Source organism: Protopterus annectens, chromosome 5.part0 (assembly GCF_019279795.1).
Source record: "Protopterus annectens isolate FY-2018-M chromosome 5.part0, PAN1.0, whole genome shotgun sequence".
NCBI classification, from domain to species: Eukaryota; Metazoa; Chordata; order Ceratodontiformes; family Protopteridae; genus Protopterus; species Protopterus annectens.
This window is the reverse complement of record NC_056735.1, coordinates 674,443,787-674,470,351: the sequence shown is the minus strand read 5'-3', so window position 1 is coordinate 674,470,351 and position 26,565 is coordinate 674,443,787. Positions and strand designations below refer to the sequence as shown.

The 26,565-nt window shown below is 42.2% G+C and overlaps 1 protein-coding gene across 4 annotated transcripts in view; it reads right to left on the bottom strand.

Annotated features, from left to right (window-relative positions):
- The window catches only part of CD99 (CD99 molecule (Xg blood group)), an 809,645-nt gene that overhangs the window by 594,524 nt on the left and 188,556 nt on the right, over positions 1-26,565 (bottom strand). For all 4 annotated transcript variants that reach the window (XM_044072520.1, XM_044072519.1, XM_044072522.1 and 1 more), the window contains one exon: positions 18,424-18,474. In XM_044072520.1, the coding sequence (XP_043928455.1) occupies positions 18,424-18,474 (51 nt within the window). The remainder of the gene's footprint in view (positions 1-18,423; positions 18,475-26,565) is intronic.

Genomic DNA, 26,565 nt, shown 5'->3' with positions numbered 1-26,565 from the left:
AGGCCTTTTTGCCCTTAGGACCCTGTTCTAATTTATCACAAAATCTCCCCTTATTAGCTCTTGCCTTTTTGGGGTGTTGTTTTTGAAATCTTCTAATAAAAGAGGTTTTCAAAAGACACTTCCCCCTGAAACTTGGAAAGAAAAGAAATGGAAACCAGTTTCAAAATACTGCATCCTGTAAGGTCTTACAATCCTGCAGCAAAGCCAAACTAGTGGCTGTCCAGAGAAGCAAGTAATTTGGCCTTGACATCTGCCAGTACAGATACAGACTGAAGACTTGGAGAGTACCTATGGAGAAATGACCCAGGTGTAGCCACTCTGGAAGTTGCATTAGCAGAATCATAAAGTACAGTTGTGTCCACTTACCATAAACGTAGATGTTAAGAGTATATTCACTGTTGCAGAAATCACATTTGGGTTATCTGCTTGCAGTAGCCCTCATTCGGTCTGATTCACAAAGTCTTGGGTCCTGCATCGGTTGCTGTCCCTTCTGTAATGTCAGGTCATCAGAGGTATAAAACATGCAGCCAACGCCATTACTTCAGTTTTTCCTGCACCAGATGTCAGGTGCCCCCCTAAGGGAAGCAACTAAATCTATAAATATAGAAGGTTATACCTACAACAAAAAAACAAATACACCAAAAAGCTTTTGAGCATAGTAAAGGAGAGTAGAGGTATAGTCAAAAGCAGAAGGGGGCTGGAGGGAGGGTAACCAGGACTGCAACAGTGAATAGACTCGAACATCTACATCTATGGTAAGTGTAGACAACTATTATGTTCTTCATGTTTCACTACTGCAGTCATCACATTTGGGTAGATTCCCAAAGCTAAGGATGGGAGGAGGAATTTAGATAGTATTAGGACCAGCTATAAGGCCCAGCAAGACTGCCGTGGCAAAGCCAGCCATGAAGCCCAGAGTAAAGCCAGCTCTGGCTTTAGAGAAAATTGGCAGATGGTAATGCTTGGTGAAAGTATGTACAGAACTCCAGGAAGCAGCTTCCAGGATGTCCCTGGTAAGGAAGCCTCTGAGAAAGCCTGTAGAGGTAGATGCAGCTCTGGTGGAGTGGGGTCTGATTCCCTTTGGAATAGGTTTTCCATGGTGCTTGTAGCAGAAATGAATGCAATGGCCTATCCATTTAGAAATGGTTTGCTTTGAAATAGACTTCCCCTCTGGCACTGCAGCAAATGCCACCAGCAGTTCAGATTTCCTTTGAGGTTTAGTCCTGTCCAGTAAGTTGTCTGTGCACATCTGAGTGCAGTATCCATTCCCCTTTGTTCTGTGGATTAAGATAGAAGGTTGGCAAATGAATGGACTGATTAAAGGCCACACTGGATACCACCTTGGCCATGGAGGGATTGGTCCTGAGGGACACCCTGTCCGCATGAAAGACTACGACAGCTCCACTGCCATAAGGGCCTGCAATTCAGATACCCTTCTTGCTGAAGTGATTGCTAAAAGAAAAGCGGTTTTCCAAGAAAGGAATTTTAAGTCTGCAGTAGCAGCTGGCTCGAAAAGGGGAAGAGTGAGTTTCTCAAATACAAAGTTAAAGTCCCAGGCTGGAGTTGGAGTTCTCTTGGGTGGTCATAAATTTTTGGCCCCTCTGAGGAGCAGTGAATTTTGGAGGAGGACAAGCCCTTGTGAAGCATCTCAGTTAAGTATTGTAAAATCCGAGGTAAATTGGGCACTGCTGTGCTCATCCCTTGAGATTGTTTCCAGGCACAGCATCTTTTCCATTTTTCAGCGTAAGATTTTCTAGTACTAGGCCTCCTTGCCTCTAAAATGATATCTATCACTGGTTTACTGAGAGATGGTAAAGGAGAGATTAGGTAATTAGCCAGGCTGTTAGGTTCAGTGTTTGAAGCAGAGGGTGCAGAATCTGGTTCTCCTGCTGAGACAGTAGGGTAGGAGTCTGAGGCAGGTGCCATGGGACCAACAGTGACATTGCACAAGAGGGGGTACCAGTGTTGGCATGGCCAGTCTGGTGCAATCAAAATCATCCTTTGTTTGCCTTGTTTGATCTTTAGTAGTACTTTGGAGAGCAGAGGAGGAAAGGCATAAACTGATAGGTTTTTCCAGCTGAAGTACAGAGCATCCACTTTTCAAGTTTGTTTGTGGGGGAGTCCTTGTGCAAAATTTGTCCAATTGATAGTTCTGAGGGGAGGCAAACAAGTCTATATCTGGGCTCCCTCATTTGCTTGTCAACATGTTGAAAATCCTTGGTTCCAGTTCCCACTCGTGTGGGTCCATGAGGTTTCTGCTTAGTTCGTCTGCCAGTGTATTTAATTTTCCTGGAAGGAACTGAGCTTGTACATGCACTTGGTAGCTCAGGGCTGTGTTGCACCAATGCCATGGCTAGTCTGCAGAGGGGGTAAGAATGTGTACCCCCGATTGTTTATGTACCACATAAAAGTGGTGTTGTCAGTCTTTACCATTAATTCTCCTGGAAGAATGCCCCCAGAAGGAAGGCAATATATATGTGTGTGTACATATATATATATATATATATATATATATATATATATATATATATATATATATATATATAGATATATATATATATATATATATATATATATATATATATATATATGTCTACATACATATATATATATATATATATATATATATATATATAAAAATAATATATATATATATATATATATATATATATATATATATATATATAATATATATATATATATAATAATATATATATATAAATAATATATAAATATAATATATATAAATAATATATATATAAATAATATATATATAAATAATATATATGTATATATATATAATATATATATATATATATATATATATATATATATATATATATATATATATACATATATATATATACATATATATATATATATATATATATATATATATATATATATATATAGATAGATATATATATAAATATATATATATATATATATATATATATAAATATATATATATATATATATATATATATATATATATATATATATATATATATATATATATATATATATATATATATATATATATATATATATATATAAATATATATATATATATATATATATATATAAATATATATATATATATATATATATATATATATATATATATATATATATATATATATATATATATATATATATATATATATATATATATATATATATATATAATATATATATATATATATATATATAATATATATATAATATATATATATATATAAATAATATATAATATATCTATATAATATATAATCATGCAATGCAATATAATCAAAAATCAGTAGTTGCAAGCAAATACACCATAGAAGGATAACCCAATCAGGTTGTAAGATGAGGAGTTAGCCACTAGGTCTGTACCCAGAGGGGAAGGAGGGAGGGAAACCTGGACTGCAGCTGTATTAGCACTCTAACATCTACATTTATGGTAGGTACAAAATTGTACTATGTTCATCGTGCATACAGCTGCAGTCATAACAGATGGGTAGAATCCCAAAGCTACGCACAGGGTGGTTGGCATTAGGTGGAAAGTACAGTTTTGTACCTACCATAAATGTAGATGTTCGAGTGCTAATACAGCTGCAGTAATCACAGATGGGTTTTTAGCCGTCAGGCGGTCCCTCGGTCGGCCGAATTCCAAAGTCTTGGTCCGGCGTCGGTTGTCGTCGCTTACTCTTCTGACGTCAGTGAGGCCAGAGTATACAAGACACAGCAGACGCCATGTTCTTCAGTCTTTCTTGCCCCAGATGTCAGGTGCCCCCAAAAGGAAGGCAATACATAAATAATGCTTATCTACATATTCAAGCAATGCAATATAAACCAAAATCAGTGGAAGCAAGCAAATAAAACATAGCAGGATAACCCAGTCAGGTAGTATGAAGAGGTTGTTAGGCCCCATGCCTTTACCAAGTGGGGAAGGAGGGAGGGAAACCTGTACTGCAGCTGTATTAGCACTCGAACATCTACATTTATGGTAGGTACAAAACTGTACTATGTTCATCGTGCATACAGCTGCAGTAATCACAGATGGGTAGAGTCCCAAAGCTATGCATAGGGTGGTAGGTACTAGGAGGAACTGGGTTGAGCCAGAATGCCCTGCAAAACAGCAGTGGCAAAGCCTGCTCTTGTTCTGGAATATAAAGGCAGGTGGTAGTGTTTTGTGAAGGTATGTACAGAACTCCAAGTGGCTGCCTCCAAAATATCTTTGGTAGGAACTCCTCTGAGGAAGGCTGTAGAGGTAGCTGTGGCCCTGGTGGAGTGTGATCTGATACCTGTAGGAACAGATTTCCCATGATAGGAATAACAAAACCGTATGCAGTGGCCAATCCACTTGGAAATAGTTTGTTTTGTAACTGGTTTCCCTTGAGCCCCTACAGCATAGGACACAAAAAGTTGTTCTGATTTCCTGAAGGACTTTGTTCTGTCCAAATAATAACGTAGCTGCCTATGGATGTCTAAAGAGTGTAGCAGCCTTTCCCCTTTGTTTTGAGGATTGGGATAAAAGGTAGGGAGGTGTATGGCTTGATTTAAGGCTACCCTGGATACCACTTTTGGCCTAAATGATGGGTTGGTATGAAGGGAAACCCTGTCCTGATGGAAAATGAGGAAGGGCTGCACCGCCATGAGGGCCTGTAGTTCAGAAACCCTACGAGCTGAAGTGATGGCCAGAAGGAAGGCTGTTTTCAGGACAAATATTGCAAATCTGTTGAGGCAGCTGGTTCAAAAGGAGGCAATGTTAATTTTTCTAGTATGTAATTAAGGTCCCAGGCTGGTATTGGTTGCTTCCTTGGAGGTCTTATATTCTTAGCCCCTCTGAGGAACTGTAGTAAGAGTGGGTGAGAAAATAAAGGGGGATCCGTGTTGAATTCTGCAGAAATGGCTGAGGCATGTATTTTTATGGAGGAGAAGGAAAGTCCACTGTTCAGCAGCTCAGCTAGATACTGTAATACCTGAGGCAAGTTCAGTTTTCTAGGGTCCTGGCCTCTTTTCTCATTCCAAGAGCAAAACTGCTTCCATTTTGCGGAGTAAGCTTTTCTAGTAGATGGCCTTCTGGCCTCCAAAATGACATCCTGCACCTCCTTGGAGAGTAGGGTCTGTTGTGGTGTTAAGGAATTTTCCATGCAGCGAGATTGAGTGTTTTCAGCTGACTGAAGAGTTTTGTAGCTGTGCTGAGTCAGCAGAAGAGGCATTAGAGGCAGGGACCAGGGAGGAGTATGTGTTAGGCTCCTCAGGAGTGGATACCAGTGTTGCCTTGGCCAATCTGGAGCAATCAGTATCATCCTCGGTTTGTCTTTTCTTGCTTTCAAAAGCACCTTGGGCAGAAGAGGCAGAGGTGGGAATGCGTAAACTGTCCATGCTGTCCAACTGAATGAAAGGGTGTCCACTCTCCAGGCCTTTGGATAAAAGGTCCTTGAACAAAACTTTTCCAATTGATGATTCCTGTGGGAGGCAAAAAGATCTATGTCTGACCTCCCCCACGCTTGGATAATTTCTGTAAGCACCTGAGGATGTAGCTTCCATTCGTGTGGATCTGTCATATTTCTGCTTAGATTGTCTGCCAGTGTGTTTTCAAATCCTGGCAAGTACTGTGCTTGAAGTTCGATTTGTCTTTCCAGAGCCAAGTTCCAAAGAGTCATGGCTAGTCTGCACAAGGGGTATGAATGTGTTCCTCCTTGTTTGTTTATGTACCACATAACTGTGGTGTTGTCTGTTCTTATCAGTAATTGTCCTGGATGCAGGAAGTCCTTGAAAGCTGTAATTGCATTTATTACTGCTAGCATTTCTTTCTGATTGATGTGAAGGTGCTTTTCCTTTTGGGACCATCTGCCCTGAATGCACCTGTCCTTCATGTGCGCCCCCCAGGCGTAATCGGAGGCGTCTGTGGTTATGACTTGTTTTGCTTGAGGCTTGCAGAATGGAAGGCCTGTGTTTACTTGACATGCTTGGGCCCACCATAGAAATTCCTTTTGCAAACATGGAATTATTGGTATAATTGTTTCCAAACTGTGACTGTGTTGAGACCATAGATTTTTTAGGTACCATTGAAGTCTCCTCATATGCAGCTTTGCACATGGGATTAGAAGAATGCAAGATGCCATGAATCCCAGAGCCTGCAGGATTTTCCTTGCAGTAAGCCTGGTACTTTATGCTAGTATTTTGAAGTACTGAGATAGTTGCCCCTGTTTTTCTGGCGTAAGATATGCCATCTGGGTGTTTGTGTCCAGTTTGGCACCCAGGAAGGTTATTTTCGGAGATGGTGTTAGCCTTGATTTCTCTTTGTTGATTGTATATCCCAGAGAAAGCAGTAACCGTGTCACATGCCAGATGTTCCAGAAGTATGTGTTTGCTGTCCGCTTGGATCAGGCAGTCGTCCAGCTAAGGGTAAATTTGTATCCCTTGAAGTCTGCAGTAGGCAATCACTGATGCCAGGCACTTCGTGAATACTCTGGGAGCAGTAGATAAGCCAAAGGGCAATGCAGAGAATTGATAGTGGATTGAACCTGCAAGAAATCTGAGGTATCTTCTGCAGCTTTGTCTGATTGGGACATGCAGGTATGCCTCCTTGAGGTGCAATGTTACCAGCCAAAACTCCTTGCCCAGCATGGGAAGAAGTTGCTGTAATGTGAGCATCTTGAATTTTGGTACGAGTAGAAATGTGTTTAGGATGGATAAGTCCAAAATGGGTCTCCAATCGGTTCCTTTCCTTGGTACCAGAAAAAGTCTTTAATAAAAACCTTGACCTTGTTGGTGCGTAGGTACCTTTTGAATAGCTCTCATGTTTATGAGCTTTGAAATTTGCAGTTGTGCCTCTGCCCTTTGATTTTGTGGCAGGTTTGGCATGCCTCTCATTTTTGGAAGAGTGTGAAACTGAAATTTGTAGCCTCTGTTTAGAATGTCCAGTATCCATTTGTCTGTTGTGACAATATGCCAATTGCTTGCAAATAATGCTAGTTTCCCTCCCAAAGGTGCTGCCAGCTGAGACCTGCTTGGCATGGAAATGAGGGAGTCATTGGGTTTGCTTCCTGTATTGTTGTGCACTGTCTTCACCACCTCTTGGTGCTGGAGTTTGCCATTGTCTGCCTCTATATGATCCTTGTGATTCCCCTCTGCTCCTTGTGCGTCTGTATCTACCTCTTTGGGGATTGTCAGTGGCTGGAAAGGACCAGTCTTTTGAAGGCCAATTTCTGCTAAAACGTGGTGGTTGGACCTGTAAGAAAGCTTTGACAGTTTGCATAGATTTGGCTTTTTCTTCCATTTTCTGTAGTATCTCCTCAGCATTAGTACCAAATAATACATCCTTTTGTAAAGGAGCATCTAGAAGTTTAGCTGTCACATGATCAGGCAAATTTTGTTCCCTAAGCCAGGCATGTCTGCGAATGACTGATCCTGTAGCAGCCGCTCTACTGGAGGCCTCTAGGGCATCATAACCACATTGTAAGGTGTGTTTACCCACTTGCTATGCACTATGCATCATATCCTGTAACTCTTAAGGTTGTTAAGGTTGAGACATTTTGTTCCTTAATTGTGATAACAGGTACTGTTGATATTTAATCATATGAAACTGACAGTTTAAGGCCCTCGTGGCTAGGGTGGCCGAGGTATATACCTTTTTAACCCACCTTTCTAAAGATCTGGATTCCCTTTCTGCAGGAAGTGGATTCTTGGCAGTGGAGGCCTTCAATCCCTTGGGGCCTTGTGAAATGGTTTCAGGGTCAGCATTATGGCTTTTGAAGAGAAATTGGTGAGAGCTGGGTACTCTGTAATACCCATCAGGTTTGACTGGTGCAGGAGGCAGAGAATCAGGGTTAAGACAAGCCTCCGAATAGACATCATCCAGTATGTCCAAAACAGGGGGTATAGCCAGAGGTCTGTGTTGAGGTAACCAAAGAAATTCCCTAAGTCTTTTCTTGGAATCTGAAAAGTCTTGGCCTTCCCAATGGAAGTGTTCCCTCAAGGTGTGCAAGGTTTCCCCAAAGGAAAAATCTTCAGGAGGGGATACCAAAGGAATGGACTGTTCTGCATCAGAATCCTCAAAAGCAGAATAAGAGTGTTCCTCTGCATCAGAATGTTCTGATAAAATGGATCCCTGATCAGAAGAGGGAGAATCTTCCTCCACTCTGGGTCTCCTGTCAGGAGGGGGATGAGAACCTCTGATAAGAGTAATTAAATCCTCAGCCATTTTGAGCATCTGCTTTTTAGGCATGGGACCTGGAGATGGGCCCTGTGCAACAGGCCTCTTGGAATGCATGGCTGATTTAGACTTAGTAAAGGCCTTTATGGAAAAGGAAGATGAAGGTCTGACGACACCATGGGTGGAAGTGGACCTGTCCACATTAAGAGGCTCAACACTCACAATGGCTTCGGTAGCTGTAGTCAGGGTATGGGCCGAGGAACCTGCGGTCTCGGTTACAGAAGACACCGCCAGAGAAGTGTCGTCGGTAGTCAGGGGCTGCGTAGGCGCCTCGCTGAGAACCGGACCACGTGTAGCCGGTTTTGGCGTGGTGTCGGTGGAGACCGTGTTGGTCTTTGTCCTTGCATTTTTTGGACAAAACAGTAGTCTGAGTCTCCGACGACATTTTACAATTAAAAGCTTTACCAAAAAAGTGCTGGGCGAACTCCGCCCGACGCTTAATAGTGCGTTTATTGAAAGAAGCACAAAAGCGACAGCCCGAGACGTCGTGGTCTGGGCCTAAACAAGGTATACAGAGGGAATGGAAATCCTTATGCGGTATTTGCTTCCCACAAGAAATACAATTGTTAACTTTGTCTGACATCGGACTGAGGCAAGAAAAGTTTCCCCAACGGGGTACTTGGCTTTAAAGAAGACTTCGGTTTCCAAATTTTCATAATTTCAGGAGCTGGCCGACCGGCACTTGCGAACTGCTTCTGCTTCGGGCACCGCGCGGCAAAAAAGACTGAAGAAAATGGCGTCGGCTGTGTCTTATGTACCCCTGTCGCACTGACGTCAGGAAAAAAAGCGACGACAACCGACGCCGGACCTAGACTTTGGAATTCGGCCGACCGAGGACCCGCCTGACTGCAGGAGAACCCATCTGTTATGACTGCAGCTGTATGCACGATGAACATCCTGTGGAAGTGACATTTGTATCCCTGGGACACTACTTAAAACCCATTTGACCTGGGTAATGGAATTCCCAGGTCTTTGCATGAAGAGCAATCTTTCCCCCCAAAGGAGCAGTCAGTTGAGAAGTGCTTGGCAGTTTTAAAAAAGTCATTGAGACAGTTTACCATAGGGGGGAGTTTTATTACTCCCAGATATGGAAGTGGAGGTCCCCCCTACTGCTTAGTCCTGTGCACACCCTGGGACTGAATCCTGGGAGCTCTGCTGGATCTGGGTTTGGACTGAGGTCTGGAAGAGGCAGGAAAGGACCAATTCTTGGAAGGCCAATGTCTACTAAACCTTGGAGGTTGTACTTATAACAGTTTGCATAAATTTAGCTTTTTCCTCCATCTTTTTAAGAACAACTTCTGCCTTACTGCCAAACAGGCGGTCCTGGTTTAAGGGGAGCATCCAGTAATTTTGTTTTAACATGATCTGGTAAGGATTGCTCCTTAAGCCAAGCATCCCTACTAAGTACAGGCCCAGTTACAGCAGCCATGCACGATGCCTCTAGTGAATCAAAACCACATTGCAAAGTCTGTTTTCCAATTTGTTCAGCTGAATGCAGCAAATCCTTATTTCCAGCATAATCAGGAATCATCATTTTCTGTTTAAGCAATCCAATAATATGCTGCTGATACTTTAACATATGAAACTGGCAGTTTAAGGCCCTAATGGCCAAAGTTGCAGAAGTGTATACCCTTCTTACCCCATCTATCCGGCACCCTGGAGTCTCTATCATAGGGGATAGGATTTTTGGTAGTAGTAGCTTTAATGCCCTTAGGTCCCTGTGAAATGGTCTCAGGATCCGCAGTAGTATTTTTAAAAAGGAACTTGAGAGTCAGGGACCCTGTAATATCCATCAGGTTTTCTGAGGAGGAGGTAAAGAGTCAGGGGCCAAACTAGATTCCGAAAAGGCATCAACAATGTCTAGTACAGGAGGTATGGCTAAAGGCCTGTGCTGGGGCAGGAATAAGAAATCCCTAAGCCTCTTTTCAGAATCAGAGAAATCCTGACTTTCCCAACAAAAATGCTCCAAGTATGCAAGGTTTCACTCCTCTTGGAGGGGAAGCAGAGGGAATAGAGTCTTCAGCATCAGAATCCTCATAGGTAGATGGGGGTAAATCCTTGTCAGAGGAAAACAGAAAATCCAGAATCCTGGTCAGAAGTATCATAAGCAAACTCAGTCCTAGGTCTCTTACCGGGGGAAGGCTGGATTCCCCTGATTAAAGTAATAAGGTCTTCAGCCATTCTTTTTTTTTTTTAGGCAAAGAGGCTTGACCATGCGGTCTGGGCGTCAGTTTTCTAGGCACAGTTAGAGTTTTACGCCTTGAAGAAGATGGCATCTGTTTAATACGCAAGTCAGTAGGCCTGAATACACCCTCAGAAGCCGGTGCCTGCACAGCGGCTCTGGACCCATCCAAGGTAGAGACATCCGCAGGTTCCATAGTTGAAGCATCTCGCGGCATACCAGACTCTGAATGGGTCTCAGTAGAAGCCTGCCAATCTGAAGTAGTGGGTATCAGGGGCTGCGAAAGCACCTGAGTACCAGCGAACTGGCTTAGAAGTGTTGTCGGCAGCTTGGGACCTAGCCAGCCTGTCTATCTTTGCTTTTTTTCAGCATGTCGGTAGTTGGATGGCTTACCAAAGACATATCAGGATAACTGAACCGAGCACCAAAATATTTAGAAGTGAAAATATACAGACAACAGCTAGTTCGTTGTTTAAATAAGGCATAAAACAGACAGTGCGGTATGTCATGGTCAGGACCTAAGCAAGGAATACAGTACGAATTAAAATCTTTGAGGTATTTGCTTTCCACAAGTAATGCAATTAGTTTACTTTTACTGACAACGGTTTAGAGCAAGAAAAAGTTTCACCAACTGGGTACATAGCTTTTAGTTGAAGACTTTGGTTCTGAAACTCCAAAACGAAAATTTAAGGAGTCGGCTGACTGGTACTTGCGAACTGCTTCTGCTTCGGGCACCGCATGGCAAGAAAGACTGGTGTAATGGTGTCGGCTGCATGTTTTATACCCCTGACGACCAGACATCACAGAAGGGACAGCAACCGACGCAGTACCCAAGACTTTGTTAATCAGGCCGACTGAGGGCTACTGCAAGCAGATAACTTGCAGAGGAAAAGATGTTCACAGAATCAAGTAGATGGTTGCTGGGATCTTACGGATGCTGAGATTGGAAAGCGTTGGAATATAGTCTTTATAACGTATGGAACGGGCTAGCTGTTAAACGTGCTCTGCGGGTTTACTATCTATTCTACGAAAACTTAAGAGTGCTCCAGATCAGGAAGTAAGGATTCTTCTTCTTGGTTTAGACAATGCTGGGAAGACAACACTTTTGAAACAGTTGGCTTCAGAAGATATTAGCCACATAACCCCTACACAGGGTTTCAACATTAAAAGTGTGCAGTCTCAAGGTTTTAAAGTTAAATGTGTGGGATATTGGAGGACAGAGAAAAATCAGGCCATACTGGAGAAACTACTTTGAAAACACTGACGTTTTGATTTATGTCATTGACAGTGCAGACAGGAAGAGATATGAAGAAACTGGGCAGCACCCGCTCACTAAACTCCATATCCTGTCCTTGGGAATCTGACTCCTCTGACCTGAAGGCTAAGGACCCACTCCAAGCTGGTGTTACAGCATAGCAACTACCATCCTGCTCCCCAAAGTATAAGAAAGGAAGCAAAGTATGTTGGTATCCTAAACCTGCTAGCCCAGTCTAGTATTTCTACAACTAATTGAAGGTGACTAATAGGTCGCTTTAAGCCAGGATAGCCAGCAGCATTTCCAGTGTAGACTGTGTAGCTTTTCCTCTGTACACACGCTGTACCTTACTTCTTGCCCATTAATCTTTATCCCTGGCCTGTCCTCTTAGAATTTCCACTGTAATTTTAGAGTTTTACCACTAGGTGGCACCATCTCCAAGCTTTTTTTTCTCCCCTCTCAGCTTGCCTGCTACCTCAACTATTTATCCCTTTTTTATCTTCTGGCCCAAGCTTCATGGTTAAATGTTCTCCACTTCTTCTCTGTGACTACTCTAGTACACTCCACTTCATCCTGCTATAAATATATTTTACTGACTAACCCCCCCCATACTTATCCCACTTCTACCCTATTTCTCTTTACTTACCTTTTTTACTACCCTACCTTATAGCATACGCTCTTTTACTGATTGTTTTTCTCAACATTCTGTCCTCTCTTGTCTCTACCCGCTCCGTTAAGCTCTTGCCTCACTCCCTTCCCTACCCCCCAATTCCCACCCACCCCCAGGGGTCCTACTCTTATACTTTCTAACCACATTTCTTCCTTTCCCACTACCCAATTCACATTTCCCATCAGCTAATTGCTCTTTCATTTCCCATCTCATACCACTCCCCTCTTTAATCACCACACCCTCCTATCACTGCACACTCCCAGCCTTTTCACCTCCCTCCTTACCTAATCACAACATATAACTAATCTTTCCAAATGGCCTATTCAACTATCCCTTTTCAAATTCGATTCTGCTTCATTCTTTTACTACTACCATTACTAACCTTTACATATTTTCTATCTTCATATGAGCACTTATATCCACAACCAGACCACCCCAAACAACAAACCAACTCCCAGTCCATACCACACCTATATAACCATGCAAACATAACATACTCACCTAGCTACCTACTATCAAAGTATCATAGAACACTACACATTAAATATAATACACAATATTTCAAAAGACTGTTATTTCTCTACAACAAACTCCCTATCCCAAGCCATCTACTACAACTTCTCACAGTAAAGGATGGTGATATTCATCCTAACCCAGGTCCAACTGCAACCCCTATCACTCTTCATTACCTTAATCAGTCTATCAATTCTCCCCTTGCAAGACCTTCTAACTCACTCCTACTGGCTCATCTCAACATAATGTAGCATTAACAACAAATTAACTCAACTCCATGCTCTCCTAGAAGTGTACACCTTTGACATTATTTGCCTAACTGAAACATGGCTAAAACCTGCCAAAGATAATGAAATTATCCCACCTGGATATAATATCCTAAGGCTTGACAGAGTAGCTAAGAAAGGTGGTGGTGTGGCTATTCTATTTAAATCAGGCTTTCAACTAACCACTTATAACTAACATACCACTGGACTCCAAAACAGAAATTCTCATTACTAAACTTGAACTTAACAATGCTAAATCAATCTATATCATCTGTATGTATCGGCCCCCTGGAAATAACAGCCACCTTGGAAAATATCCTCTGCTGGCTATCCCAACACCTACCTCAAGAAACCATTATCCTAGGCGATATGAATTTAGACTGGAATACTTATTGTAGTAGCCTCCCTACCACTCACATAAACCTATATGGTTTCTCCCAGACCATTACCTCCCCCACCAGAATAAATAAATCTAACAAGAGAGCTAACACACTAGATTGGATTCTAACTAACAATCATACTCACTACTATGACTCTGGAACCCTCCCTGATGACATTAGTGACCACTCACTCACCTATATCATTAGACATAAAACCAACACCCCTAACCCAACCTCTACCAGACATATTAGATCCAAAAAGAAATTTAACCCTGATCTATTCAAAATTGAATTTACAGCTTGCAACTGGGCTCCCTTAAAACATCTTCCTTTAGATGAAGCCGTTAATTTCTTTAACTCTACCTTCCTTGCCATTCTTAATCACCATGCTCCAACCAGATCTATAAGAATTAAGGCCAAGCCTGCCCCATGGCTTTCCAGCGAAACCAAACACAAAATTCACATCAGAAATAAATACTGGGCCAAATGGAGAATGACAAAAAACACCACTGACCAACTAACATTTAGAAAGCTAAGAAATGACACTAAAAAGGCCATACTCTCTGATAAGCAAAACTACTACTTACAATACCAACAACCTAATCACAACAACCCACAGAAATTCTGGGCCAGCATCAAGCAATTACTACACCCAGGTAAATCTGCTACACCAAACCCTCAAAATACAGACTCGAATAATCCAATCCAAACAGCTAATACCTTCAATACCTTTTTTACAGATACTATCCAATTACTAGCCAGGCAACTAACACCTAATACCTTCACAATACCCTCATACTCCTCAACCCCACCACCCTCCTTTCATTTCAAACCTGTTACAACCTCATTTATTCAAACCCTTTTGAATAAACTGAAACCATGCTCTCCTTCTGCAGACCTACTGCCTTCTGAATATCTACAGATATCATCCAAGGCCATAGCCTGTCCTATTTCTATATTAATAAATAGATCGATTACTGAAGGTTACATCCCCACTATATGGAAAGTCTCCCACATAATCCCCCTACATAAAGGAGGACATTCCACAGAAATATCAAACTATCGCCCCATTGCCCTACTTTCTCCCCTAGCTAAAATTATGGAGAAGTGTATCCATAAGCAACTGCTCCACCATCTAACTGGAAATAACTTACTTTCCAACTGTCAACATGGTTTCAGACCCTCACACAGCACTACCACTGCCCTCTTGTCTTTCACTGACTATATTAACAGGCACCGAAACCTGAACAACCTTTCTTCTGCTCTATTCATCGACTTGTCCAAAGCATTCGACATGGTAAACCACCAAATTCTCTTAAACATCCTGAAATCTCTCTCATTAGACCCACTTTCCATAAAATGGTTCCAATCCTACCTTGACAACAGACAACAAGCAGTACTTTGGCAAAGCACTTTATCCACCCTTCTACCCGTTACCTTAGGAGTCCCTCAGGGATCCATACTTGGACCTCTTCTTTTCTCTATATTTATTAATGACCTTCATCTAGCTATCCCACAAGCCACCTGCATACAATATGCTGATGACTCAACCCTATTATGTTCAGCTACATCATCCCATGACCTTCATGCTCTCACCCAAAAAGTATTCAACATAGTTGAAAAATGGTTCTCTCAGCATTGCCTCCTCTTAAACCCTAAAAAAAACCAAACTTCTCCTCTTCACGCCTACTCATAAGTCCTCCCCTCTCCAATTCTCAGTAACATCTACCAATGATGCTATTATATCTCCTGACTCTACCACCAAACTCCAAACTACTCGGTGTCACCATTGACCATAATCTCAACTTTGACATCCATATCAATAATACCATAAAGACTGTTAATAAAAAAATCGGTACCCTCTACAGGATAAAACCCCTTCCTTTCCCCCACTGCTAAAATTACAGTTGCCCACACACACTTGATCTCTACACTCCTTTATGCCTCTCCCATTTTTACTAATCTCTCCAAGAATAACCTCAACAAATTGGAAATGGCTTATAATAACATAGCACGATTTGCTACAGGCAACCTATTCAGAACACATCATTGCATTAACCTAAAACAGCTAGGATGGTTAGAACTACAACACCTGATTAAATTTCACCAACTCACCATTGCCCAGAACATCCTTTATAAACCTTCTAATACTCCAAGTTAATCTACCCTAATCACCCCCTACACAAATCTGAAGTCCTTACGCTCATCTCAAAAACTACTAGTCCACACCACTAAACCTAACAGAGCTGGGGATTCCCTCTTCTCTAATTCTGTAGGTAAATCCTGGAATCTTCTCCCTTGTGACCTCTCCTCACTCACCTCATTATCTCTCTTTAAAAATAGACTTAAACTTCTTCTCAAAACTCACTGGCTATGCCCCTGTTCCAAACCAGACTAGTCATCTACCTCTACTAATTTGTCGAACCTATCCAGTGCTTACTAGCCTCTGCTACTTTTTTTCCCCATCTTATCATACTTTTCTTATCTACCCCTTTTCTTTTTTTTATATCCTCTTTTTACTTTCTCTTCTTAAGTAACTCCTTTGCTACATTACTACTCACCTAACTTCCTTTGTTTAACTATGACCTAACCTGATATGTCTCCATACTTGAAATTTCACTGTTTTATGATTTGTTTCCTCAATAATATATTCTGTTACAAACTCTGTACTGTTAATTACTTAATACCATTGTTGATGAGTTTTATTTCCTTTTTAAAGTTGCTATTTTTATTAGTATATTGATATTTTTTTTTCTGTCTTGTTTGAACTTGTACTATTGTATTTAGACCATGTCTTGGAGCTTATCTCCCCGGGCCTCTACTGAAAAAGGACATGTATCCAGCTAGACTAGCCCGGTCAACAAATGTAAAATAAAATAAATAAAATAACCCAAAAGTGGTGACTGCAACAGAGAAACATGAACATCTGACTTGAGAGCCAGAATTAAGCAAAGAGAAGGCAAGGGACTTTTTATCAGACAGTGGCACATTACTTAACTTTTCTAAGTTCGGAAATCAGTGAACAGATGTCTTGTCATACATGTCTGATAGCGAATAGCTCGAAAGGCTAAAGTGACAGAGGCATGCATTTCCATGCCACACCTAATCATGTCCTTGGTATCTTTATCAGTAGCAAAGACTGAACAGAATGACAGCAGTTTTGCATGCTTATCTGTAGAGAAAAATTACAGAAGGCTCAGAAAGGTTTAGAGAAAATTTTGTTCACCAGGCATTTTATAAAAATTGAACAGGGGACTGGATTCAATGGCCAGAGGAGCAGAAGTAAGATGCCTAAAAGCTTTCAGAACTGGTGGAATAGCAGATGGTATCAATTTGAAGCAAGCACAGTATACATCCTTGTTGGGCATCTGATATTTTAGAGCCCTCCCGTTTAAAAAGTTGCATCACTTTAACAATGGTATCCCTGAAAGTTCCTTTAGAGGAATAAGATGAGGAAGAATCTTCTTCCTCAGAAGCCACAGCAGGAGGGGGAGGGGGTAAACGTATAAACAGGCTAGAGAATCCTGATCCTTCTCCTCAGAGACATCCCTTTTGCCTTTTCTAAAGGACAGCAGCCACCACAACGGCTGGTTGAGCCTGGAAGTCCTGAGCAGACATAAGCATTTTGAAGAGTCCTTGGATGAAGTTTTGCCATTCTTTTAAGATCTCTCACAAACTGCCTTTTCTTTGCAGGAATAGCAGCACAAATGTCTTTGGGTGGGGGTGGGGGGTCAAAGCCCTGATGAATGTGAACCAAGGAATTGGATATATACAAGAATATAAGGGATGCCCCAGTGGTCCTCCAGAAATAACCAGCCTATGTTCCTCCTCCTCATCTGTAACAGATGTCTGATAAGTCCCAGCAGAGGTGCAAATGGCTTTCCTCATGTCAGCTTCTGATGGGGTTGCAACAGTGGGGCTGGGATGGGGGGTGACACAGGAACTGGACTAATCACTGGACAGCAGATAGGTCTGGTAAAAGTTTGACAGATGAAGCCCTGGTTTAAAAGTTTTTAGGCTTCTCTGAAAGCAGCTGAACGTCAGGGCAGGAAGACTCCACAGACATGTCTGAGTATAGTTTTGAGAAACTGGTTTTGAAGTAAAAGGCTAAAGTAGAGAGACTGCTGCAAAGGGTCTTGGGTACCATAGACTGACATAACACCCCCCACAGCTATGCTCAGCATCAAGCCAAACACTTGTGATGGGTCTCTATGTGAAACCTGCCTTCCACATTTACATTTTCCTTTTCTGGATAACACATACAAAAAGGTAAGAAAGGAAGGGTACCCCCAACAGGGTGCTTATCTTCCCAAATGGCTAGGTAAAAGCACAAGGCATACAACCAACAGACCAAAGATGAAGCAAAGTTCTGCTTTTAGACTGACTGCAAAAGTTCTGAGAAAAGAGACATACGAGTGCATAGTAGTTAACTCCTGCCATCAGATTTGGGTCAAACTTCATACATATAAGCCATTGAAGGGGCCAGGCTGTGGTATGCTGGCTGAACATGCAGCTAGGATCACTTGTAAGGAATACTGCAATGGTGATCTTGCAAGATAATCAAGATATTCAAAAACATAATTCTGTCTGTAGCCTACAGACACATTGTTAAAAACTACTTGCTTCATTTCTTCCTAGCAACAGTAAAGTAGTTATGCAATACATGGGTTTGAAAGGTGGTCTAATCACATGCAATTCTTTACAACGCATCAGCCATGTAACTTCAAAGACCTAAACCTTTACAAGTAAACCAAGGCATAAGCTTAGGTGCCAAATAAAAAAAAAAAAGGTTTTTCATATCCAACCCAAAAATCAGTACAGGTGATGTGCTCATAACAATGTGTTAGCTCTCTTATGCTTTTAAAGATATACATTACAATCACAATCACTTAAGATTCAAGCATCTGTGTGGAGTTGGGCAGGATATTGTCTGATGGGGAGGACTCACCAGAGCTGGGTTTCTTTGTTGGTGCAGCAGGTTTTGCGGTAGGGCCTCCAGCTAGAAAGAGAATATTAAAAAGTCAGAATTCAAGCACATTGTGCAGAGCTTTACCATAAAACTGCTGGTTCAGGTTCAGACCTATATAAATGCACTCAGTCATTTCTTGTTTTTGTTAACTTGCAGGTGTACAGACTTTTCAATCATGGATCAGAAACAAACAAGTACATCATAAAATACAAAAAGAACTCAAGAATATCCACCTGCATTAGTGAAACTACCAAACTTTTCTTACTTAGCAAACAAGTCACATCAAGACTTGACATTTTGGCACAACTAATTACCTACAAACGTGACAAACTAGTGCCAAATTACAAAAATGAAAGTTATATACTTGACCATAACGATAGATCCGTACAGTCTTCATTCGAATCAATTATCTGATTTGACCGCATCAGATCTCTGTGCTTTACAGTAACTGATCCAGGGCGCTGACTCCTCCCTTAACTCAGTTGTCCAGCATATCTCAGATTAAGCTTGCCTGCTTATAGTTACAAGACTTTATACCATTAAAACCTTATGCAGACATATCTCACAATGACCAATAAGGATACCATGATAAATGTGAGGCTAAAGGCAGTTGAGAAATAAGGCCCCTTGTCAGGTCAAACCATTTCACTGAGGTCTACTGTGACAGTTTAGGCTGGGGAAAGTACAGTTGTGTACATTTACCATAAATGTAGATGTTAGAGTGTCTTCACTGTTGCAGTCATGACTGTAGGGTTCTCCCCTGCCGGCAGGCAGTCCTCGGTCGGCCAGAATCCCAAAGTCTGAGTCCGGCGTCGGCTGTTCAGCCATGCTCCCTGACGTCAGAGCGCCAGGAGTACAAAACTGACAGCCGAAGCCATGTTCTCCAGTTTTTCTTGCCCCAGATGTCAGAAGTTCCAAAATGAGTAAGGTCCCATACCCTTTGCAAATACACCTCAGAAGAAGGGTGAAAAAAGGAACCACACAAAAGAAAAAAATAAGAGGGGACAGGAGGGAGGGAAACCCAGACTGCAACAGTGAAGACACTCGAACATCTACATTTATGGTAAGTGTACACAACTGTACTATGTTCATCGTGTTTCACTGTTGCAGTCATGACTGTAGGGTAGAATCCCAAAGCTGAAAGAAAGGGAGGTGGTCAAAGTAGAGGGGGCGGCTATAAGGCCCTGCAAGACTGCAGAAGCAAAGCCTGCCCTAGACTTAGAGTAGAGAGGTAGATTGTAGTGCTTGGAAAAAGTATGCACTGAACTCCAAGTTGCATCTTCCAAAATGTCTTTGGTAGGAACTCCCCTGAGGAAGGCAGCTGAAGTGGCAGCAGCTCTGGTAGAGTGAGTCCTTATACTCCCTGGGATTTGCTTTCCATGGTGTGAATAGCAAAATCTGATTCCATGAGCAATCCATTTAGAAATGGTCCGTTTTGAAATGGCTTTACCTTGGGAACTTGAAGCATAAGAAAAACAATTGCTCTGATTTCCTGATGTCCTTGGTTCTGTCCAGGTAAAAACGTAGTTGTCTGTGTACATCCAAGGAATGTAAGATCCTTTCCCCTTTATTTTGAGGAGTGGGGAAAAGTTGGCAAGTGAATAGTTTGATTTAAAGCCACTTTGGAAACCACCTTAGGCATGAAAGTAGGATTAGTCCTTAAAGACACCCTGTCTTGATGAAAAATAATATAAGGTTCCACAGCCATAAGAGCTTGCAACTCTGAAACCCTCCTGGCAGAGGTCAGAGCTAAAAGGATGGCTGTCTTCCAAGATAAAAACTTGATGTCAGATGAGGCAGCAGGCTCAAAAGGAGGTAAGGTGAGCTTTTCCAAAACATAGTTGAGATCCCAAGCAGGAATGGGAGGAGATTTAGGGGGCCTTAAGTTCTTAGCTCCTCTGAGAAATTGTCTCATGAGCTGGTGGGAAAAGATAGGAGGGTCTGTATTATGAGCAGAAATAGCAGAGGCGTGTATCTTTATGGAAGAGAAAGAGAGACCCTTATGTAAGAGGTCTGACAGGTAAAGTAAAATCTGAGGAATGTTAGGAATAAGAGGATCAGAATCCTGAGCCTGCATCCAGGAACAAAATCTTTTCCATTTTCCTGCATAACATTTTCTAGTGCTAGGACGTCTAGCTTCTAAAATGACATCCATAACCTGCTTGGGTAGGAGAGAATGAATCAAAGATCCTGGATTAACCAGGCCGCCAGGCTGAGAGTTTGGGAGTGTAGAATCTGACCCTGGTGTTGGGACAGAAGGTTCGGAATCTGTGGTAAAACCCAGGGTGGCTCTAGACAAAGGTTTCTCAGTGTTGGGTACCAAAACTGTCGAGGCCAATTTGGGGCCAGCAAGATTATCATCTTGGGCTTGTCCTGCTTGATCTTTAGTAATACCTGTGGAAGAAGAGGAAGAGGCGGAAAGGCATATCCCGAGAGGTTTTTCCAACTGAATGATGGAGCATCCACTTTCCAAGCTAGATCGTGGAAAGTCCTGGTGCAAAACATTTCTAGTTGATTGAGGTGGGATGCAAAGAGGTCTATGTGAGGACATGCCCAGACTGCTGTAATCATCTTGAATATTTCGGAGTCCAACATCCATTTGTGTGGATCCGAAAGGTTTCTGCTCAGACTGTCTGCCAGGAAGTTTTGCTTCCCTGGTAGAAACTGTGCTTGAAGGTCCAGATTGCAAGCTAGAGCTGTGTTCCAAAGATCCATGGCTAGTCTGCAAAGGGGGTAGGAATGAGATCTCCCTTGCTTGTTTATGTACCATATAACTGTGGTGTTGTCTGTCCGTATCAGTAGTTGTCCTGGTTGAAGATTCCTGAAGGCCAACAGAGCTTTCTGAATGGCTAAAATTTCCTTTAAATTGATATGCAGGTGCTTCTGATCCTTTGTCCAAAGGCCCTGCAGACAGTTTCCCCGAAAATGGGCTCCCCATGCATAATCTGAGGCATCCGTGGTTAGAATCTGAGTGGCAGGAGGCAGACAGAAGGGGTTTTCCTTTGTTTACAGAACATGCCTTGGACCACCAAAGGAATTCCTTTTTAAGACAAGGCAGGACGGAGGATCAGTATGTCTAGACTGACAATGCTGAGACCATACACTTTTTAGGTACCACTGTATTTTCCTCATATGTAGTCTTGCATATGGTACGAGAAGGATGCAGGAGGCCATGTAACCCAGAGCCTGCAGGAATCTCCTTGCAGATAGCAGAGTTGTAGTTGCCAAGGTTTTGAAAGTTGAATCCAGCTGTAACTGTTTTTTGTATGTCAGAAATGCCATCTGGGTTGTTGTGTTTAGAGAAGCACCCAGAAAAATTATCTGTTGTGAGGGTGTCAAATTTGACTTTATGTTTACAGTGAATCCCAGGAACTTGAGAAGATTCTGAACAAACTATAGATGCTGGAGTAAGACATCCTTGCTGTCTGTCTGAATAAGACAGTCATCCAGATGAGGGTAAATTTGAATTCCCTTGAGTCTGCAATAAGCTACTACTGGAGCCAGGCACTTGGTAAAGACCCTGGGCGCAGTAGACAATCCAAAGGGCAGCGCAGAGAATTGGTAGTGCCTCGATCCTGCCTTGAACCGGAGGTATTTTATGCATTCCTGTCTGATGGGAATGTGTAAATATGCTTCTTTTAAATCCAAAGTAACCATCCATGCATTTTTGGTCAGCATTGGGAGCAGCTGCTGTACAGTAAGCATCTTGAATTTTGGTATCTCTAGAAAAGTGTTCAGGACTGACAGATCCAGAATGGGTCTCCATGAATTTTGCTTCCTGGGGACTAGAAAGAGCCTTGAGTAAAAACCTTGTCCCATCTCTGAAAGTGGAACTAGTTCTATGGCTTTCATAGCCAAGAGAGCTTCCACCTGGTTTAAATGCCTCTGACCATTGATGTTTTGGAAGATCTGGCCATCCGCTTGGCCTTGGTGGGGTATGAAAATGGAATTTGTAACCTCTTGAAACCACATCCAGAACCCACTTGTCTTGGGTTATACGAGTCCAATTTAGATGAAAAAGAGAAAGTTTTCCTCCGAGAGGGGCTTCCAGGCAGGAAGTTCCTGCAGCCCAACAGAGGGAGTCATTGAGTCTGTTTTCTATGAGCTTGCGACCTTGTCTTCTCCTCCCCTAGGGGTGGAAGCAGTCCACTGTCTTGGTCTATAAGAGGCTTGTGTTTGAGGCCTACCTCAGGGGCGTCTATATCTACCCCTCTGAGGCCTGTCTGAATGGAGAAAGGACCAATTTTTTGTAGGCCAATTCCTGCTAAATCTGGGTGGCTGTACTTGTAAGAAATCTAACTGTTTGCATGGACTTTGCCTTGTCCTCCATCTTTTTAATCACGTCTTCAGCTTTAGATCCAAATAAAACATTATGCTGAACAGGAGCATCCAATAATTTAGCCTTTACCTGATCTGGCAAATTTTGTTCCTTTAACCATGCATGCCTTCTAATTACTGTGCCAGAGGCAGCAGCCCTACAAGAAGCCTCCAAGGCATCAAATCCACAGTGTAAACCATGCTTCCCGACTTGTTCAGTGGCATGCAATAAGTCATGTAGTTCCTTATCTGCACAGGCGGAAATGGAAGTTAGCTTTTGCTTTAAAACAGACAGGAGAAATTGCTGGTATTTCAGCATATGAAACTGACAGCTTAAAGCCCTAATAGATAAAGTAGCAGAAGTGTACACTTTTTTGCCCCATCTTTCTAAAGATCTGGAATCCTTCTCAGTGGGAATGGGGTTTTTAGCAGAAGCGGCCTTAACGCCCTTAGGACCCTGAGAAATGGTTTCAGGGTCAGCAGTAGGGTTTTTGAATAAAAACTGGTGGGAATCAGGAACCCTGTAATATCTGTCAGGCTTAACAGGAGCTGGAGGAAGAGAGTCAGAGGTTAAGTTAGTCTCCGAAAAAGCATCATCCACAATATCCAAAATAGGAGGAATAGCCAGGGGCCTATGTTGGGGAAGAAGAAAATCCCTTAGCCTTTTCTTAGATTCAGAGTACTCCTGTCCTTCCCAGTGGAAATGTTCCCTCATTTCATGCAAAGTTTCCCCAAAAGAGAAATCCTCAGGGGGAGAAGCTGAAGGAATGGATTTCTCAGCATCAGAATCCTCATAAGGAGGAAAAGAATATTCCTGGTCAGAAGAAGAAACCGAAGCCTGATCAGAGGAGTCATAATAAACTTCCTGCCTTGGCCTTTTATCTGGAGGGGGATGTGAACCCCTAATCACAGTAAGTAAGTCCTCTGCCATTTTAAGTAACTGAGACTTGGGAGCCGGATCAGAAGAGGCCTGGGTTGCAGTCTTTGATTTGGAAGGAGTCTTTGCCTTTGTCTTTGCCTTTATAAGAAGCTGAGTAGGCCTGAAAACCCCTTCGGAAGCCGGTACCTGCACAGCGGCTCCGGACCCATCCGAAGAAGCATTGTCCGAAGGTCCAACTGAAATATTCAAAGGCCTAGTTGGCTCCTCGGAGTCCGTTTCGGCTATCTGTTCCGAAATGGCAGACGACAGGGGCTGCAAAAGCGCCTCACTGATGATGGCCGAACCTGAAGCTGGCTCCGCTTGTGCGATATAGTCTGATTTGGACCTCTGAGGCCTGTCTTTGTCCTTGCGTCATTTGTGAACTCCGGTAGCCGGAACCGTATCAGACGACATTTTGTAATTAAAACACCTACCGAAGTAATGAAAAGCAAAATTGTACCTTCATTTAATAGTATGTTGATTGAATCTAGCACAAAACCGACAACTAGCTACGTCGTGGTCAGGGCCTAAGCAAGGAATACAGTAAGAATGAAAATCCTTATGAGGTATTTGCTTCCCACATGAAATGCAATTATTAACTTTTTCTGACATCGGACTGGAGCAAGAAAAAAGTTTCCCCAACAGGGTACTTAGCTTTGAGTAGAAGAAAGTCTTCGGACTGAAGTTTGATTAGAAAAAATTGTCAGGAGTCAGCCGACCGGCACTTGCCAACTGCTATCACCGCACGTCAAGAAAGACTGGAGAACATGGCGTCGGCTGTCAGCTTTGTACTCCTGGCGCTCTGACGTCAGGGAGCATGGCTGAACAGCCGACGCTGGACCCAGACTTTGGGATTCTGGCCGACCGAGGACTGCCTGCCGGCAGGGGACAACCCTACAGTCATGTCTGCAACAGTGAAACACGATGAACATCAGACAGACCTTTGGAGGAAGCCCCAATGGTAAACCTTTTCCATTTACTGAGAAACTTTCTTGGCATTGGGTTTCTGTGAAGAAAAGATTTGAATTACTGGGGAAGGCAGACTGGCATTCCTGGCCACCACTAAAACTGGATAAACTATGTGGTTAATGAGTGTTTTATGGTTCCAGTGAGACTGACTAGACAGGTGATTAAGATCAGGATGGGGGGGTCCAACATCCAAGACAAGTGTACTACATAAAGCCAAAGAAATGGGAACCAAACTTGTTGGGGCCAAAACACGGCGATAAGGATTACTTTACCTTGCACCTTCTGGCTTTCTGAAGCAAATTTCCAATAAAGGGAAACATGAGAAAGGCATACACAGCCCTGGGCCAATTATGGACTACAGCGACCCTTTATGTCTGACCCTGTGGAGGGAACATGGGCAAAGTCCTCAACTGTCCCAAAGTTGTCTCAGGACAGACTTGTTCAGTTTGCCAGTCAGATTATGAAGTTCCTGTGCTGTGCATTGCGATTAGAAAGCAACAGGAAGAAATCACCCGTTGTGCCTTCGCATCTGGCTGGTTACAAGCATTAACGTTTGTATAAGCATTTGGAAATACAATGCTGATACAAGTATACTTTTTTTTTTTGCTCCGTTTCAGTGATATTTAACAATCCTGTGCTCTTAGATTGTAGTTAGAATTATTCAACAGCTGTCTGTGTGTTTTGTGAACATATTTCTGGCTTAAAGTCTAAAGGTTTCTTTACTTGTGTACAGTTTCAGTCTCTTTCTCCCACCCTCCCACTCAACTGTTGTGTTCTTAAACTTGGTGGCTTTTGAGTTGCCCTCCTCTACTATAAATTTGATACTGGACACTCCTCCAGTCCCATCGCATCAACTCATTCTATTGTGTACAGTGAGATCACTTGAGAAGGCCCACCCTCTTAGTTTCTTAACCTTGAATTACCTTCTGGTTCTTCCTTCCTACCGAATAAAAAAAAATTATTCAGCTGCTTTTACTATTTTTGTGTCTTCCTACTTTATTTTGCTTTTACTGCGCGTTTCTCAGAGTGTTCAACTGCCTTTATTCTGCTGCATTTATTACTGCTCGTTAGTAGCCTGATTAAATTGCAATTGTTACTCCAAGTGTCTTAGTTTTGGTTAAAGGACTTGGGTTTCAGGCCAGTTATTTTACATTAAAAAGGTTTGTGATCTGCACTCCTGTGGGAGGAGAGGGTAGCGTCTGTCCTCCTTAGCTGGTGAATTGCTGGGTGACAGCCTATTGTCCTTGTTGTTCTAAGCGACTCTGTTCCGTTTTAAGCACTTGGGTTCCAAACCAGTTAATTTACATTGGGAGAATTTGTGGTCTAGACTCTTGTGGCAGGAAAGTATAGCCTATACCCTTCTAAGCTGGGAATTGCTGGTGAAGGCTTATTGTGCCTGTTATTTTAAGTATATTTGTTCTGGTTTAAGCACTTGGGTTCCAAACCACTTAACATTAGGATTTGTGGTCTAAACTCTGTGGCATGAGAGGGTAGCCTACACTCTTCTGGCTGGAAAATGCTGGTTGTAGGCCTACTGTGTCTGTTAGTCTGAAGTGTCTTAGTTCTGGCTTAAGCACTTGTGCTCCAAAACTAGTTGTCTTACATCAGGAAGGTTTGTGGTCAGACTCTTGTGGCAAAAGTGTGTGGCCTACACTCTTCCGTGCTGGGAATTGCTGCATTATTTAAACTGCCTTCAAACTTTTAAACAGTTGACTGATTTTATGCACTTATAATTTCTAGTACTTCTGCATTTTACAGCAGAGGCTACATTCAGACTCGCTGACTCTAGACTGTTTGGTATCAGTTCAGCACTAAAACTAGCTCTTCACTGAGATACTAAAATGAGACATCCGTTGCTTCCAGATTACAAATGCCTGTTTTTGCTCTGATACTGCACTTCTAATTTGAATTTGCAC